General features: G+C 46.2%; 1 protein-coding gene across 4 annotated transcripts in view; it reads right to left on the minus strand.

The window, feature by feature from the left end:
* CDH3 (cadherin 3) overlaps window positions 1–18,355 on the minus strand; it is a 94,935-nt gene that overhangs the window by 5,619 nt on the left and 70,961 nt on the right. For 3 of the 4 annotated variants that reach the window (XM_024734102.1, XM_024734114.1, XM_024734110.1), the window contains 11 exons: window positions 11,586–11,668; window positions 10,252–10,377; window positions 9,885–10,040; window positions 9,658–9,802; window positions 8,236–8,402; window positions 7,454–7,582; window positions 6,350–6,535; window positions 4,653–4,894; window positions 4,124–4,269; window positions 3,106–3,330; window positions 123–329 (listed from right to left, as the gene is read on the minus strand). In XM_024734102.1, the coding sequence (XP_024589870.1) occupies window positions 123–329; window positions 3,106–3,330; window positions 4,124–4,269; window positions 4,653–4,894; window positions 6,350–6,535; window positions 7,454–7,582; window positions 8,236–8,402; window positions 9,658–9,802; window positions 9,885–10,040; window positions 10,252–10,377; window positions 11,586–11,668 (1,812 nt within the window). The remainder of the gene's footprint in view (window positions 1–122; window positions 330–3,105; window positions 3,331–4,123; window positions 4,270–4,652; window positions 4,895–6,349; window positions 6,536–7,453; window positions 7,583–8,235; window positions 8,403–9,657; window positions 9,803–9,884; window positions 10,041–10,251; window positions 10,378–11,585; window positions 11,669–18,355) is intronic. The other variant, XM_024734120.1, reaches the window with a different exon arrangement.

The raw sequence follows: 18,355 nt of genomic DNA on the forward strand, positions 1-18,355 counted from the left end.
AGGAATTAAGAGTTTAAGGAACAGTTGCACAATGTTGGTGGCCCCTTAGTCCGTGAAGTTCAGGGTAGAATCAGGTCTTCTAACTATCCTGTCCTCAGAAGGGGAAGGGTGCCGGCACTCACACAGCAGAGCCAGGACAGCACCCAGGATGGGGAGGAGGAAACTCCCCTTCCAGCGTTCAGGGCAGGTCTCCACGTGGCCATGGCAGTCGCACACGGTGGCCCTGATCACTGTCAGCTGTTCCTTGTTGCCGTGGTCGGACAGAGAAAGGTGCACGTCGTATGTGTCTTGCTTCAGGAACTTCTTCAGGGACAAGGCCACTGTGTCTCCTGGAGTGGACAGATAATTATTCATCTCAGGAGACCACAAATGGTGGGAACCGAGCACACCATGACGGAGGTTTGAGGAGGCAGCCTCTGCATCTGGGCAACAGGAAGCAATATCCCCAAAGCACATTATACCAAGTGTTAAAAGCTGATATTCGGCCAAAGCCAAATTTACCACTGTGGAAAGGATTATTTGGATAGAAGAATAAATTCATCACTTTATTTAAAATAAATCAATAATCACAGCATTTTTTAAATACGATGTTTTTAGAAAGTCATGGCATGTAGAGCCAATAATTTCTCAGTACCATTAGCTGCTAGATTATTCCTTCCCGCAAAACAAACATTGTTCTTCCTAAATGATAGCTAACCCAATCTTTTAATAGTTACATTAACTGGCCACCTGTTTTCCTATTTGAAAGTTCACTACCATTTATTATTGCAGCATTTTGCTCTTGCAATAGTAAATATAATGTTTACACCTCAACCGTATGATAGAATTTCAGTATCTGAAACACGGATATTCTGAGTGAGCATCAATTATTAATAAATCCAAATGCATAGGACTTGGTGATGTAACTGATGTTGTTAAGCAGATCAGAGAGGGTGCTAACCTGTGTTATCCCAGCATTAGTGACTGCACACAAGTTCAGAGATGCCGGCAGTGAGGCTGCAATGGGCACTGTGCTAACCAGCCTTCAAAGGCCCGGGGCGGGCAGCAGGCAGCCACAGAGCAGAAGCCAAGCCTCAGTGCGGCCTGCACGATGGGTACCACTCTGGGGAGGGTGTGCAGCAGTCCTGGAGTGGGGAGGGGGGCTGTGTTTGTGGGTGAGAAATATAGGGTCAGAGGCCTCTCTGAAGAAAGGCCTTCCGTTTAGACCCAAGTTTCTCAAACTTGGCCAACATGGGGTATTTCACCCAAACATCCCTCCTGCTATCCTGTTCCCACGCTGGAGGGCTGAGTTCTCAGCTGATGATGGTGCTGGTGGCAGTGTCAGTGACTAAACTGACACTTGCTATGTGCCAAGCCCAACTCTGATATCCACCCCAACTTTAAGAGGCAGGTTCTGTTATCCTCATTTTACAAATGCAGACATTGAAGCTTAGGGAGGTCAAGTAAGCAGCCCAAGGTCACACAGGTGTAGAGTCTGGATTAACTCCTCTGACAAAAAAACACAGTCAGACAGAACAGCTAAGTCAAAACCAAGAACCGGGTATCAATGCTAGTATCAGGTGTTGGCACCACTGAGCTTTGGGCCTAATGCTCACACTTGACAGAGTCAGATCTGTGATTGTTTGGGAAACAGTGGTGGTGAAGATGGCCACTGACATCTACCGAGCACTGATATACCAGACAAGATGCCTTTCAGGCACTCATTTAATCTTCACAGTGATTGTATGGAGGTAGGTACTATCATGGCAGCATTCTACGAGTAGGGAAACTGCAGAACAGTGAGGTTCAGTCACTTGTCCACAGTCACGAACCTCGTAAATGGAAGGGCTGGATCTTGAACCAAGGCATTCTGGCTCCAGAGTCTACGCTCTGTAAACGATACAGTCAGGGCGGGGGAAAATTGGCTTCCAGGCCACAAGGTGGTGACAGGAGACCAATTTGGGTTCCCTCAAGGACAGGTGCTGGATAGACATCCCCAAATCACAGGAATCATAAAAATGAGATAAGATGTGTGTTTGAAGCAGGTCTCCCCAGTCCTTTCTGGGCGGGGCTCAGCAGCAGTAACAGGTGCCAGGCATTTCATTACTTCGGGGCAGAACCTGAATGTTCTGGCTCCCCATTCCCCTCCTGGGGGACTCTACTCCAAGAGGAAGAGGAAGATGCTTCAAACCAGAGTGAGCAGGGTTTCTCCAGGGGCCTTACTGGCACTTGGGCCTGGATGCATCTTTCTCACACACCTGGGTCCTTGCCCACTTGATGCCAGCAAGTCCTTTTCTCCAGTCCTGTGACAACTGAAAAACCACTCAAGGCTGAGGAGCTCCAGGGGGATGGGAAAGAGGAAGGACAGGGAGGTGGCTGGGAGCAAGGATGTGGGGGTGAGGGACCCCAGCTTCAATTTCTGCTCCACTGCTTATCCACACTGTGCCCTTGGGCACACTATTTAACCTCTCTGAGCCTCATTCTCATCTGTAAATAGGGATAAAAATACTGATCACAGAGGATGGTAGAAATATTAAATATGGAAAAGTACAAAAAGCATCTTGCATATCGCCAGGGTTTGATAAATGGTAAGCTGCAAAGCATCCTGGTATGGCAGACTGCCTGCATTCCAATCCTGGGGCCGTCATTTTCTAACCATAATGCCCTTGGCAATATATTTAAGCTTCTGTAAGCCTTGGTTTCCCCATCTGTAAAACGGGTGCGCATGCATGTATGTGTGAGATAACAGTACCTTCTTTACAGGGTTGTTGTGAGGTTTAAGTAGCCGAATCTACTTAAAGCACACATAGCACACAGCAAGCATGCTCAGACATGTTAGCTGTTATCACCGTGCTGGAGTTCTGACTCCCTCATTATGTGAGAGTGAGAAAGGCACATGCCATGTCTCTGGGCCTGTTTTTCCAATTGTACAGGCAGGTGGTTGAGCTAGAACGGTCTTTAAGGGCTCCTGTGGAATTCCAAAGGCTTACACTAAGTTAATAAGCAGCATTTAACTGACATTCTTGAGGAGACTGGTAATTCGGTGACCCACAAGACACTGGGGCGAGAAGGTGTGTCGGGTCTTGGTAGGGGGCAGACACCCATCTGCCACCACCACTCAGTTACCTTTCTCATTGACCTCTGCCGTCCAGTAGATGTCCGAGTCGTGTGTGAGCTGGGCCCGGAAAGGGGAGGTGTGGGGGGACAGGTCCTTGTCTGTGATGTTCAGCACCTGAGGCAAAGGGCTTTGGTTGCAGATGGTGATCTGACGGGGCTCAGGGACAGGGCCATGGTCATTGACATCCATCAGTGTTAGCAGGAGGGTCCCCGTGCCAGTGGTGGGAGGGCTCCCTGTTTGTAATCACACACATGATCTCTTTTCAGCATGTGCCCTTGGTTGGGTTGATGAATCAATGCTAAGCTCCCCCAGGACCTACCTAATCAGCCTCAGGAGGGTCCTATTTACTGTCTAACTGTAACCTTTCAAGAGCCTCTGAACACTAGCTTCATTATAGATCAAACCAGTGATGACAAATGCATGGCAAACATACCATCATTCTCATTTTGTGTCCATGGCAGACATTACTAACTGATCACAACGCAGCTGCAGTCACTTCATCCAGACAGCCACTACCAATCTATTACAAAGAGAAACCTATTGGCCACCTCAGGGTTGATGCAGTGTTTGCTGATCAGCTTCAGGGAAGTTTTGCTTCCCAGCCCTGCAGTAGCCTCTCGCCTGCCTCCAGGCCTTGGTTCAGTATGTGTCAAATAGAGATGGTAATTACATCATCACCCCCAATCCTGTCATGGTGTGACATCACTAATCAATCATGACACTTTCCAGGCAGCCCTTTTCAATCACTCATAAGGGGAAACCAACAGGCCAATTCAGGGCTCAGTGAACCACAAACTTAAGCTGAAAGGAGTCTTCAGGATACTTCCTGACTCCTGGGTCTTAGGGAACTGGAAACCAGCCAACCCTAGGACCACCCTTTAAAAGACCCCTCTGAGAGACCCCTTTGACCTCCCAGCTAGGATTGCTGACACCGCTTCCCCACACCACACTCTGTCTGTGGAGGGGACATGCGGTGTCCTTGGCTCCAAAGGTGCTCATGTGGAGGGGCTGGGAGGAAGCTCTCACCATCATCCGTGGCCAAGACCATGACTTCGTAGATGTTGGTCCTCACAAACTGCTCATCCTCACGGTCCAAGACCCCTGCAGCAGTGACCTGCCCACTGTCTGGGTCCATTGCTAGCCACCCTGCTGGGTCTCTCAGGATGTGGTAGCTGGAGCAGAAAAGTTGAGAAGAATCACACTCAGAATACTTAAGAGTTCTGGAGTCATCAATCAAAGCCTCCTCATGCCAGCTGGCTGAGGGTTTCATAGGACTCAGGGCTCCTAAGCAGGATTACGTGGAAAATGCATCTCACCCCCAAATGGGAGCCTGAGCAGAAGGTGGGGTCCCAGCAGGGACACATGAGAGGGAGCAGGAATACCTGTCCCCTGGACTTCAGCCACATGGAGGGTAGGAAGGGAAGGCCCTGTACAGTGGTGACGTTCAAAATATTTAATAGTCTTTATGGCAATTAGAACAAATTCTGGCTATAATAAACAACCCATCCAACAGTACCCACGCATTTAGCTGAATTTAAGCCCAGCTCCTATGTACCTGATCTTCTGACTCCCGTTGTCGGGGTCCCGCGCGGTATAGGTGCAGACAGGCTCGCCGATGGAGATGCCCTCCTGGACCTCGATGACTTTGGAGGGTGGGACGAACACGGGCGGCTCATTCACATCCTCCACGTGGACCACTATGGTGGCCGTGGAGGTTGGGAGCTTCACCACAAAGGGAGCCTCGTTGATCACTTCAACGTACAGGGTGTGCTGGTTTTTGGCCTCGAAATCCAAGCCCTGGGACAGAACAGGAAGGAGGACCTGAGCCACCATTTTGTGAGGAGGCCCCATGCAGTGCTGTGATGCCAGAAGGGCCCACAATGGGGGGCTGGATGCTCCCACCAGCAACAATACTGCCCCTTCCCTACCCCATAGAGCCTCCTGCATTTCCTGAGTGGACATCCAGTGGGGTCTCTCAGACCACCACCCCAAAGGCAACTAGAGTAGTAAGCCATAAGCCTAGAACTGGTTCCCTATGGGGTGATGACACCCCCTAGGGGGTGTCGTAGAAACTTGGAGGAGGCATTTCTAGGTGTCCTAATGACTGGGGATGCCACTGGCATTTACAGGCTGGGGCAGGGACACAAAGAACTGTCCCATATCCCATGTGACTTGCCAATATCACCATGGACATTCATGTGTTTATGGGTGTGATGTTCTGTCTATATTTATAGTCTAGAACGTGTTTTACATACAAACCGAGTTTTTGGTGTGGTTTTAATTTATACTGAATTTTCCAGGAATGCAACTTCTGAGGGGAGCTTGTAATTTGATTTGTTCACGTCTTTCCCAAAGTTGTTTATTTGCTGTTCTGGAGAAACATCAATACCACTCGTGATATGAGTCACTAGAGTGACATATAGTATCTACTACATCTGGACGATGCGCAAGAAACTAACTGCTTCATTATGTTTTCTAGTGTACTTGTGCCCAAAGGTTTACATATGGAAATATTTTATTATCAGTAACTTTTCCTGTAAAATTCTCTTTTATTTTACAGTTAGAGCATTCCATTTTTCTAGAAATTACATAAGTTAGAGAAGTTATATTATAAATGAAATTCATTTCACAGTGTGAAAGGGGTGTTACAAAGTTTTGGTTGCAAGGAGGGGACAGCCTTTAAAGTATTATATAAAGACCCCATTTCTCAAACTGGTCCATTCTTCATAATAAACCAGGAGGTGAAAGAAATCAAAGAAAGATTGGACACATCTTCTTGAAGCATCAATTTTATTAAAAGACTTTTTGAGAGGCAAGGGTATGCCTAACTACTAAGTAATTTAAAACATTTTACTATCCAAACACCTAGACACCTAGATGTGAATTATGGATTGAATGCAAAATTAGCAAGAATTCCAATAAAACAGAAACCCTCTGTGTAAGACTGATTGGGAGCAGCCACTGGACACTGGGATCTGGGAGGTGGGGTCCCACTGATCTGCCTCAATTAGATCAGCAACTCTGTTTTATGAATCTGTTTTATGAACTGGGTCCCTGGGTAAGGTTTAGTTTGAACAAAGGAATTCCCCAACCCAAGAGGAATGGGAGAGTGTTGCAAGCCACTGGCCTGGTACACTCCCTGGTGAGTGGTCTAAGGTATGTCTCCCAAGGCAGGTGGTACCCTCTAGTCCTGGAGGCTGCAGACCTGACTGTCCCAGGTGTGGCCCTTGTACAAAGCCCAAACCGACTCACCTTCTTGGTTGTCAGGATACCCTGGTTGCTCTCAGGGTGGGTGGTGATGGTAAAATGGTCCCCGTTGTCACCTTCCACGATGCGGTAGGTAGCCTGCCATGCCGGTGAGTTGGGGGCATCCAGATCGGTCACTGTCAGCCTCTGCAGCTCGTGGCCCACTGCGTTCTCAGGCACACGGGCCTCGTACTGTCAGCGTGGGAAGCACAGCACAGTCAGAGCGGAGAGACTGACCACCTTGAGAGGCTGTTCCACTCTTCACTGGCTGTGAATCCTCCATCCAACTCCAGGGGCGCCCCATGCCGCTCACCCTTTCCTGGACCGCCCAACCCACTTATTGGGGTTTCAAGGCATGGATGGATGCAGAACATCCCAAGAGTCAGCCTCACAGCTGCTGGGACAGACCACGACAATCTTGGGCCTGCTTTCCCTACACCCAGGGGCCTGACGCTCCAGGAATCTCACTGATCTGGGTGCCCAAGGCCTCGCCATTGAGTAGTCACCTATATCTAGCTGAGATCAGAAAGGCATAAGGAAGGTGGCAAGAAGGGCTAGGTGTCTGATTGCTCTGGGGCACTGACCAGGAACTTTTTGGAAATTCTAGAACAGGTGGCAAAGATGGGGAAATCAGCTGTTGAGAACAAATTTTTAATCAGGCCTAAACAATGTTTAGCTGTCAGAGTTACCTACAGATGGAAGGGGGTGGGTGTCACCTTGACTGGCACTGACTCCTCTGTTATGTGAGGTGTACAAACATTCACTGGGGGAACGTGGGCAGGTATAGGTGTGAGGCAAATTAGGACCTTCCATATCAACAAAGATTTTCATATTGAGCACTTGTGCACCTGGGATTGTGTTAAGAACTGTACATAGATTATTTCATTTAAAACTCAGAAAAATGCAGCAGGAGACAATGGAGCATCATCTCCATTTCACAGATTAGGAAATAGGGCACAGAGAGGTTAGGTAGTTCACCTCAGGTCACAAAGCTCACAAGTGCTGGAACTGGGACTTGAAGCAATGTAGGCTGGTTCCGGAGTTTCATCAGAAAGGAGAAACTTAGTCCTTCATCATCTGACGAGGGAAGAAGGAAGGAAGGGGCATTACCTGCTGGGGCTCAAACACAGGAGCGTTGTCATTGGCATCGAGGATTTCCACTATGGCCATAGCCGTGGTGCTGGAGCCGTCCCCGTTCATGTCCGTAGCCTGGATGGTCAGTGTGTACTCAGGGACTCTCTGGGGAGAAAAGGAGAGTGGAAGTGGAAGGCCATTGCACATTGCGCACAGCCTTGGGTATACGGGGAGGGAAGCGGAATGTTCCTCCCTCTAAGTGTTCTCTTGATTCCTGACCCACTGCTTGCCCACTGCAGAAAAGACCAGAAGCAAAGGGTGGAGGGGGAGGGGAACTGTGGATCCAAACGGTTCTCCTGGGCCTGTCGTGGGATGAAGCCTGGGCATTGCTTCCTGACCCTGGGCGGACGCAGAATGGGAGCTTTGAGTGTGGATTTGGGCAAAGGTATTAATTAGGGAACAGGAGGCAACTCTAATATCCATGGAGCTAATTCTGCTTTGTGGCACACACGGGACAAATCTGGGCAATGTGCGTGCTAAATGAGCCGTGCCGAGAGGAAATGAGAAAACCTGCAGAAAGTATTAAACGTCTGTGTTTTACAGCTGCCTCCTCAGCCTTAACGAGATGGTTTGGCAACGTGCCACTGGCCCGAGGGAGCTGCAGGACATCAATGTGGGACACAGCAGCAGCCACTCCCAGCTGACTTGGGTCCCCACTGCTCTGCCCTGGGCTTTGGGGGCAGAGGCTTCCGCTCTGAGTGTCAGACCCCAGCCTGGGCTAGCCTGGGCAGGCAGCACCTTCCCGAAGGGCCACTTACCTCCCGGTCCAGGCCACTGGAGACGACACTGATGGTGCCTGTGCTCCGGTGGACCGTGAACATGAGGTCCTTTGGCTCTTGACTATGGATGGAATAAGCAACCACCCCATTGTAGGTGTTGATGGCATCGTCCTCATCCGTGGCTGTCACCTGCATCACAGAAGTGCCTGGAGGGGAGAAGCGCTGCTGAGTGCACAACCTTCCCTTCCAGCTCCGATTCTAGCCTTGCCCACTTCTGGAACTCCAAGAGGCTCCACCCTGCTCGCTGGCTTGGCCCCATGTTCCACTCATGGCAGAGATTGCTAATTGGTGCCCATTTCCCATTCTCCCCTTCCTTCTTAGAAACATAATCCTCATAATCATTCTAGGCTGAGCACAAGCCCACCGGGAACCAAAACTATTTCGCTTCTTGCTGCTAGCTGTGGCCATGAGACTGAAATCTGACGAATGGGATATACAGCTTTGGGGGAAGCGTTTTTCTGAGTTAAGGGGCTTATTCTTCCCACCCCTTCCCTCCTTCCAGATATAATGGCCAGAGCTCCAGCAGCAACCATGAGGTAATCTTGGGAATAAAGCCAAAACAGCAGAGCAACGAGATGGAAGGAGCCTAGTTCCCCCACATGTTAAAGCACCGTCCCAGCCCGGCTTGACCACCTCTAGGCTTCCTCAATACAAAGGGGGAAAAGGTTCCATATTGTTGAAGGTTCTGTTTTTCTTCCGGGAATGTCTATTATTGGCAACCTAACCAACTCACATTTCTCTGTAATTCTCCACAACTCAGAGACAAAGGGAGAGGAGGAGCCCTCCTCACCAGCACTGTCTTTGAGGTCATTAATGTCACCTAGTTCTCTAGTCTTTTGCCAGCCCCTCTCACCCTCTTCCCCAGCCTGACAATTCATCTTCTGCTTTCTCTCACCCTTTGCCACCCTCCTTGCAGCTGCCATTTCCCCAAAGAACCTCATGTCAGGTGCTTCATATCACACAGCAGTAGGCATGTGTTATTTCTAATCTTCACAGCTCTTTACGGTTGATATTATCCCCATTTTCAGGTGTGAAGATTGAGGCTCAGAGGTCAAGACCCTGCCCAGGGTCACAGCAGATGAGAGACAAAATCCAGATTCAAATATAGGTCTCTGCAGCTCCAAAGCTGCAGCTGGCTGATCATCTGAAGCTTCTGGGAAATTTTCAAATACACAGATTCTGGGGCTCTACTCCAGGATCATTCTTATTCAGGGATCTTGAGATGGAGTGGGGGAATCTGGATTTTTAAGAAGATCCCAGGTAATCTGAGGCACAGCCCAGGAAATCAGGTATGAAGGCTTCTTCCAGCCTTTAAGAGTCTGGGCTGATTCCAGAAGTGGACCCAAGGCCAGGTCTGGGCCCAGCAGACCTCTATAGCTGTGCCCTCCCCAGTCCTCTTACCGGGTAGTACCCCTTCCAAGATGCTCCCTCTGAAGACATCCTGGGTGAACTTGGGCTTGTGGTCATTCTGGTCTGTTACGATGATGGAGATGTTCATGGGCTCTTCCACGGAGGCACCGTTCTCCGACACAGCGTGGCCAAAGAGCTGTAGGTACACAGGCCTGGGGTCAGCCTGGCACTACCCTTCCTGGGGCCCTGCTTCTCGTTGGACGCTAAAGGTTACTTGCCTCATACTCGGCAATTTTCTCCCTGTCCAGTGGTTTATTCAACAGCAACCAGCCCGTTTCCTTCTCTATGGTGAAGACACCCTCAGGGGGGCTGTCTGCCCCAGGCCCCGTGATGCTGTAGAAAATCTTGGTGCCTCTGTCTTTATTAGATTTGAGCTGGAAGCAAAAGAAAATGGCAGCTGACAAAGTGACAAATATCTCTCTGTTGGGGAGGGGTGGAGAGGCACTGCCTGATTAGAAATTGCTCCCATCAGAGAGTTTCCCTCTGCGGGCCCCAGGGCTCAGTAGCAAGAAACCTCATATTCAGGCCTTTGAATGAGAGTCCCTGAAGACACCAATGACTCCCACGGAGAAGGCACAGTCATACCTGATGCAGCTTCTGGGGGAAGGGACCCTTGCCATTCTCAGGGACAAATATTGGCGGGACCACCCAATCTCTCTTGCGTCTTCGCAAGATACGTTTGGATGGGGAGATCTTCAATGCTTTCCTTTCCTGCAAGGAGAGAAGACCCCTTAACCCAGATGTGCAAACAACGGGAACATACCCAACATCCTCTCATCTACAGGGGCTCATGGCAAGGACAGAGGCCCAGATGGGTTTATTGTAAAAGAAAACTTGGAAATAATCTAAGTGTTCACTTATAGAGAAGGCTCAATTAAATACACTATAATACATCCATCTAGTGGAAATTGTATACAGCTTGAAAAATGAGGGATGTCTCTCTGTGCTGGCATGGAAAGATCTTTGATATATATCCATACTTAAGTGAAAAAGAACAAGATATGGAACAGCTTAATGTAGTTTAGTATTTTATTTAACAAACACTTACATAGGGCTTAATATGTGCCAGGCACTGTTCCATCTTTTGTGTAAAAGGGTGGGAAAATAAGGCATATATTCACATCTGCTTATATACAGACAAAGTCTGGGGGATACTAGAAGCTTATAACGGTGGTTATCTGTGAGAAGGGGATAGGCAGTGTACTGATGTATTTTTCAGTGCAAAAAGGAGGTGCAGACATGTGAATAGTATGTTAGTTTTGCATAAAAGAGGACCGAAAAGTTTATTTTATACCTATATATAATATATATAAATATATTTAATATAAATATAGAACAAATACATAAATTAGAAGGAAAGTAACAGGTCTTCTCTTTGAGGGGTAGAGAGGGCATTAGACATAGGGGGAGAAAAAAGGGGAGGTTATTCATTCTAAAACTTTTTAATATTTAAAAATTTGAACCATGTGGATATATTAGCTGCTCAAAAAATTAAATTAGACAAAACAAAGAAATGTGGCCAAGAGCCCCAGGTCCATCTTCCCAAAGGTTCATGAGATTGGCAGTCCTGTGTTGGGATCACCTTCACTTGCGGTTTACCGGCATGATATGGGAAAGAAGGAAAGGGAGATGGGACAGGGAATTCAAGGGAGGAAGGGCACTGGGCCATTACTCACAAAGCAGCTCTGGGCCCCCCTTGCCTGACTCTGGTGCCCCCTACTGGGCAGCTGCAAACACTACCCTGCTTAGATCGGTACCCACGCGCACAGCTATGGGCAACTGAGGTCTAACCCTGCGTCCTCTGCAGGGGTAACATGGCTCACAACAGCCACGGCAACCTCGGTCTCCTGGCCAGCAGCAAGCTGGGCATGCACGGAGAATGTCTTTCTTCTCTCCTGAAGGTGGACATGGTATTTTACCTGGACTGTTTTGTTGTTCAGAACAGTGAAGTCATCATCAGTCAGCAGGGCCGACTCTTGCCCAGGGCAGTCCGTGAAAACTACTGTGGGGAAGGGAGGAAAAGAGTATTAGGAAGGAGGGGCTTCTGGAAGATACCCCATGGGAGCCAAAACCTGAAACAGCCCCCTGACTAGATCAAGGACTATTGCAAGCCACTGCAGAAGGAGACTTGGCTTACTTCCTCTGACCAGCAATGTGATCAAATATGAGTTTCAGATGGGCTTCTGAGTTTGGTCTCAAGAGGGCGGACCACTTCCTGGTTTGTGGGCCGAAGAACCAAAATCATAGCTATTCAGCGACATTAGCCCCATGGAGTCTCACGAGACATAGAGTTGACCCAAGGTCACAGCTGGAGGCAGAAGATTTTAAGCATTTCCGAAGGCTATGAGTCTACATATGCGCTGTATGCATCCTGCTACACCATCACCCACACAGATCATTCTGGATAACCTCGGGGTGTTTCAGTCTGTCATGTTCCTTCTGAATCCTCCCTGCTTGGCCGCCCTTTAAACAAGCACTCTGAGTTAATAACTACTATTCGTTAATCCGGAGACTGGGCCCATTTCATCTTTACAACTATGCTGCCAAGTTAGGTACGAGCTCCTTTACAAAGATGAGAAAACTGAGGTTCAGAAGCCAGGTCAGCCTGACTCCAAGGCATACGCTAGAGAGTATTCACAACCAATGTTCTTACCCACCCTTCCTTGTGGCCAAAGCATGGAGTCAGGAAACCTGCCAGGGGCTACAACTGGGCCCATCGGCAACATGCCCTGACCCAGGCGTTCCCATAACGCTGGCCCAGACACCAGTGCTCAGCAGCGTACTAGGCTGCAGGACGACAAGGACCAGAGGGACAGTGCTGTGCCATGGAAAGGTCAGCGTGAGCGCTCCCAACTGTCCTTTTTTGAAAAATTGTCCTTTAGTTTCAGATGATGACGACAATTGTTTTAAATAATCCTTCCCTAAAATAAGAAAGGATAACAGATGAGGGTTTTTAAACTACAAAAGTAATGTGACAGAAGCAAGAAGAACTACACTCCTGCAGCCTGTGGAACAAAAACCACATTCACAGAAAGACAGACAAGATGAAAAGGCAGAGGGCTATGTGCCAGATGAAAGAACAAGATAAAACCACAGACAAACAACTAAATGAAGTGGAGATAGGCAACCTTCCAGAAAAAGAACTCAGAAGAATGATAGTGAAGATGATCCAGGACCTCGGAAAAAGAATGGAGGCAAAGATGAATGAAACAAAGAAAACAATAGCAAAGATCAATAAAACTAAAAGCTGGTTCTTTGAGAAGATAAACAAACAAAAAGTAATGTGAACATGATGAAGTATTCAAACAGTATATAAGAGTATAACATTAATAAAAAAAGAGTATAACATTAAAAAGTAGAATTCCAAACAATATCCAGACTATACAGTGAACTCCTAAAACTCAAGAACAACAAAAAACAAACAACCCAATTAAAAATAAGTAAATAAAAAGGCAAAGGAGTTGAAAAGACATTTCTTCAAATAAGGTATACAAATGGCCAATAAGCATATGAAAAAATGCTCAATATCATTAGTCATTAGGGAAATACAAATCAAAATAACAATGAGATACCACTTCATACCTACTAGGGTGGCAAAAAAAAAGTAAATAATGAGTGTTGGCAAGATGTAAAGACATGGGAACCCTCCTGCACTGGGAATGTGAAATGGTGCAGCCACTGTGAAAAACAGTTTGGTGGCTCCTCAGAAGGTAAACATAAAATTACCACATGATCCAGCAATTCTACTTTTAGGCGTATACCTAAAAGAACTGAAGTAGGATCTCAAACAGATACTTGTACACATATTTTCATAGTATCACTATTCACAATAGCCAAAAGATGGAAACAACACAAGTGTCCATCAAGAGATGAATAGATAAACACAATGTGGTCTATACATACAATGGAATATTATTCAGTCTTTAAAAGGAATAAAGTTCTGACACATGCTGCAACATGGAAGAATCTTGAAAACATTATGCTAAGTAAAATAAGCTAGTCACAAAAGGGCAAATACTGCATGATTCCACTTATATGACGTACCTAGAATACTCAAATTAATAGACATAGAAAGTAGAATAGAAGTTACCAGGGGCTGGAGAGAGAGGGGAATGGGTATTTATTGTTTAATGGGTACAGAGTTTCTGTTTGGGATGATGAAAAAGTTATAGAGACAGACTGTGGTGATGGTTGCACAACAATTTGAACGTACTTAACGTCACCGAATTGTTTAAAATGGTCAAATTTTATGTTATGCATATTTTACCTCAATAAAAAAAAAAAGTAGAAGTCTGATGTGGGAGTGTAAAATGGGATAGTCATTTTGGAAAACTGTCGAGCAGTATTTGCTGAAGCTAAATATACACCTTCCCCAAGACCCAGCAATTTTACTTTGAGGTATAGACCCAACAAAGATACATTCACTAAAAGACAAGTATTATAATAGCCACAGCAGCACTGTCTATAATAGCTAAAGACTGGAAATAGCCCAAATGTCCATCAAGGTAGAATGAATAAAAATATGGTGGAATATTCATATATTTAAATGAGTCAACCACAAGGACATACAACAACATGAATGAATCTTACAAACATGGTTGAGTGACGGAAGCCAGATACAAGAGAGGACACATGTATGATTCCATTAACATGAAGTTCAAAAGCAGGTAAAACTAACTTGGGTGAAAGAACTTAGGACACCGGCCATCTTTTGGGGAGAGGCTTAGCGCATGGAGGGGAGGAAGATGGAGGGCTTAAAAGCATACAGAGCTGCATTCAGCTCCCCAGAGCCCCAGAGCTCACACACAGAGGCAGGTTCCTTCATGGGAAGGCTGGAGTGTGTCCCTGAGAAAGAGAAGATTGCTTAGATACCAGCCCTGCCTCCTTGACGACATCCTCACTGAGGAGTCACGAGCTGTGACAACATGCTCGGCCGGTGGGAGGAGGGGAAAGAGGAATCTCAGCCTGAGTCAGTTCCAAAGGGTCCCAGGGGCAGGGAGATTCCCAGAGTGACCTTGCCCTTTACCTCCAGCACACAGCTTTGTACTCTCATCTTCTGAGGAATCTTGCTTTGCCTTTGGGCTAAAAAAGACAAGGAATGATATGTGGCAGAGTTTAAATCATCTTAATACAGGGCAAAATTTAAATAATCTATGGGGCATGCACTCCATGGATTTTTTATCCAGCTATGCAAAATGTAAGCAGAAAGTAGAACTGCATATATAGTATATGTAACTATGCATGGGAAAAAATTTTAAAAAGACTGGAAGGAAATGAAGCTTCCCTATGACTGGGGTTACCAGCTACTTATTATCTTTATTTTTCTGTAGGTCCAAGTTTTCTCTTAACATGAATTGTGTTCCCCCCTCAAATTCATGTGTTGAAGTCCTAATACCTCAGAATGTGATTATATTTGGAAAAAGGACATTTAAAGAGGTGATTAAATTAAAATGAGGTTATTAGGGTGGGCCCTAATCCAGTATGATGAGTGTCCTTATAAGAGGAGGAAATTTGGACACAGACAATTACAGAGAGAAGACTATTTACAGACACATTGAGAAGACAGCCATCTACAAGCTAAGGAGAGAGGCCTCAACAGAAACCAGCCCTGCTGACACCTTGATCTTGGACTTCTAGCCTCCTGAGTTGTGACAAAATAAATTTCTGTGTTTAAGCCCCCAGTCTGTGTTCCTTTGTTACAGCAGCCCTAGCAAATGAATACAGCAAGCATCAATCTCAAGAGTCGAGAATCCCTCCCATCATGAATTACTATTATTAACAGCTAACATTTGTGTGTTTTTTAAAAATCTGTATGAATTTTTAAAATAAATTTATTTATTTATGGCTATATTGGGTCTTCGTTGCTGTGTGAGGATTTTCTCTAGTTGTGGCAAGTGTGGACTACTCTTCGTTGTGGTGTGTGGGCTTCTCATTGCGGTGGCTTCTCTTGCTGCGGAGCACAGACTCTAGGCGCGCGGGCTTCAGTAGTTGCAGCGTGTGGACTTCAGTAGTTGCGGCGCACGGGCCGCGGGCTTCAGTAGTTGCGGCATGCAGGCTCAGTAGTTGTGGTACACGGGCTTAGTTGCTCCGCAGCATGTGGGATCTTCCTGGACCTGTGTCCCCTGCCTTGGCAGGCAGATTCTTAACCACTGCGCTACCAGGGAAGCCCTAACATTTGTATACTTTCTCATTTAATCTTCACCAAGCACCCTATAAAGTAGATTTTAACGCCCATTTTCTAAATTGGGAAAATGAGGGGTTAAATGCATTCACTGAAGTTACATAGCTAGGAAATGGAATGGCCAGAAGTGGTACCTAGACCTGTCTAGATTGAGTTGTTTATAGAATATGGTTATATTATCTTTCTGACACACCTGAGAATTTGTTTTCTTATTTCCTCTCTAACCCCCATTACCTGTGGTCCTTCTCCATCTATTGAAATAGCAAAGATTGATTTTTAGATGCCCAGTGAGGCAGTGTGATACTTGGAGAAAAGTACTAGATTCGGGGATAATAAGAGTAACTCTCTTACAGGTAGTTGTGAGGATTAAATGAGAATAAGTGTAAAGAACTCACAAATAGGATGCATTATGGCCAGGTCTGCTGTTAATACTATTAATAGTGATGGAGACCCCATTCTTGTGCAGGCACTGACTTTAACTTGATGGGTGATCCTGGGAAACACACTTGAATTCTGTGGGCCCCAGAATCAATTGTTTGCTGAAGTTTCTGTTTTGTTTTGTTTTGCTTTTTGGCCATGCCGCATGGTTTGAGGGATCTTAGTTTCCCGACCAGGGATCGAACCCGTGCCCCTGGTAGTGAAAGTGCGGAGTCCTACCACTGGACCTCCAGGGAATTCCCATGTTTGCTGAGGCTTCGAGCCTAAGGCCTATCTTCCCTTAGTTTGAAGGGAGAGAAGCATGTTATAAAAAGATGTATTCAAGAATAGTAGGGGCTTCCCTGGTGGTGCAGTGGAATCCACCTGCCAATGCAAGGGACACGGGTTCGAGCCCTGGTCTGGGAAGATCCCACATGCTGTGGAGCAACTAAGCCTGTGCGCCACAACTACTGAGCCTGTGCTCTAGAACCCACGAGCCACAACTACTGAAGCCCACGTGCCACAGCTACTGAAGCCCGTGTGCCACAACCACTCAGTCTGCGCTCTAGAGCCCATGTGCCACAACTACTGAGCCCGTGTGCCACAGCTACTGAAGGCTGCACACCTAGAGCCCGTGCTCCACAACAAGAGAAGCCACAGCAATGAGAAGCCCGCACACTGCAACGAAGAGTAGCCCCTGCTCGCCACAACTAAAGAAAGCCTGCACCCAGCAACGAAGACCCAATGCAGCCAAAAATAAATAGATTAGTTAAAAATAATAATAATGGGACCAAAGACACTTTCTCCTTGATGTAAAAAGAAGAAAAGCTTAAAAGGGAACACCTAAACTCACTAGGTGATTCAGCATTGCTTAAAGCTGTGTTAAGGACACATGCAAAGGTCCCTCAAAACTCTGTTAGTTGGAACCATCAGCATGTTGATGCAGAACTTGAATTAACTTATTAGGAATTTAGGTTTTCTCATTTGGGAGATGAAAATTAGACTTCACAGAGTCATCCTGAATATCAAATAAGATAAAACCACAAAACCACAAATTTGTAAACCCCAGAACTTTATACGGACTCATAACACATGAGGAAATGGGGGTTCAGAGGTGAGATGGCTTGCCCAACATCATACAGCTAGTGAGTGGAATTAATTAGAACTCGGGGTGGTCATATTCTAAAGTAAGGTTCTTCAACACAGCATCCATCAAGAACTAGTAGAGTGTTTCCTAAGTGCCCAATATTCTTCTAAATACTAGGGATGCATTCAGGGAACAAAATGTGTATCTTCAAGTACCTTTAAGTTCTTATAGGATACTGCCTCCTGTCCAAAATCACCTTTCCACAGCTATCTACCAAAGTAATCAATAATGCATGGATTGTAATAGCAAAAGTCCAGACAACCTAAATGTCCATCAATGACAGATTAACTTTGTGTAATGCTAACATCCATACGAGAACACTGTGCAGCCATAAAAAGCTGTAAAAGATAAGGAAGCCCCTATGTATTGACGTGGAAAGATCTCTAAGACATGTTGTTAATTAAAAAAAAAAAAGATATGGGGACTTCCCTGGTGGTCCAGCTGTTAAGGCTGTGTGCTCCCAATGCAGGGCGCCTGGGATTGATCCCTGGTCAAGGAACTAGATCCCACATGCCGCGATGAAGATCTCCAATGTGGCAACGAAGATCCCGTGTGTTGCAACTAAAGACCCGGTGCAGCTTAATTAACTAACTAATTAATTAATTTAAAAAGATATGGAGCAATGTAGTCTATGCTAACATTTGTATTTTAAAATAAATACTTCTGGAAGGTGACCCCAAAAAACTGGGTTTATGGGTGGAGAAGCTAGTAGCTAAGCAACAGGAAAGAGACTTTTTACTGTGTACCCTTCTGAATTTTGACCCACATGAATGCATTAGCTATTCAAACACTGATAAAAAATAAAAATTAACTGTCACTTTTCCCATTCTTAAAACAGCCCTCTTCCTAAGGGAAGGTCTTCAGCTAGCAGAGGGGCTGGTCAGATAAGCCTGTCAGGTTTTTCACTTAATGAGTACCTCTCAATGAACTCTCCAATCCTGTCC

This window comes from Neophocaena asiaeorientalis, unplaced genomic scaffold (assembly GCF_003031525.2).
Source record: "Neophocaena asiaeorientalis asiaeorientalis breed wild unplaced genomic scaffold, Neophocaena_asiaeorientalis_V1.1 scaffold90, whole genome shotgun sequence".
Classification (NCBI taxonomy): Eukaryota; Metazoa; Chordata; class Mammalia; order Artiodactyla; family Phocoenidae; genus Neophocaena; species Neophocaena asiaeorientalis.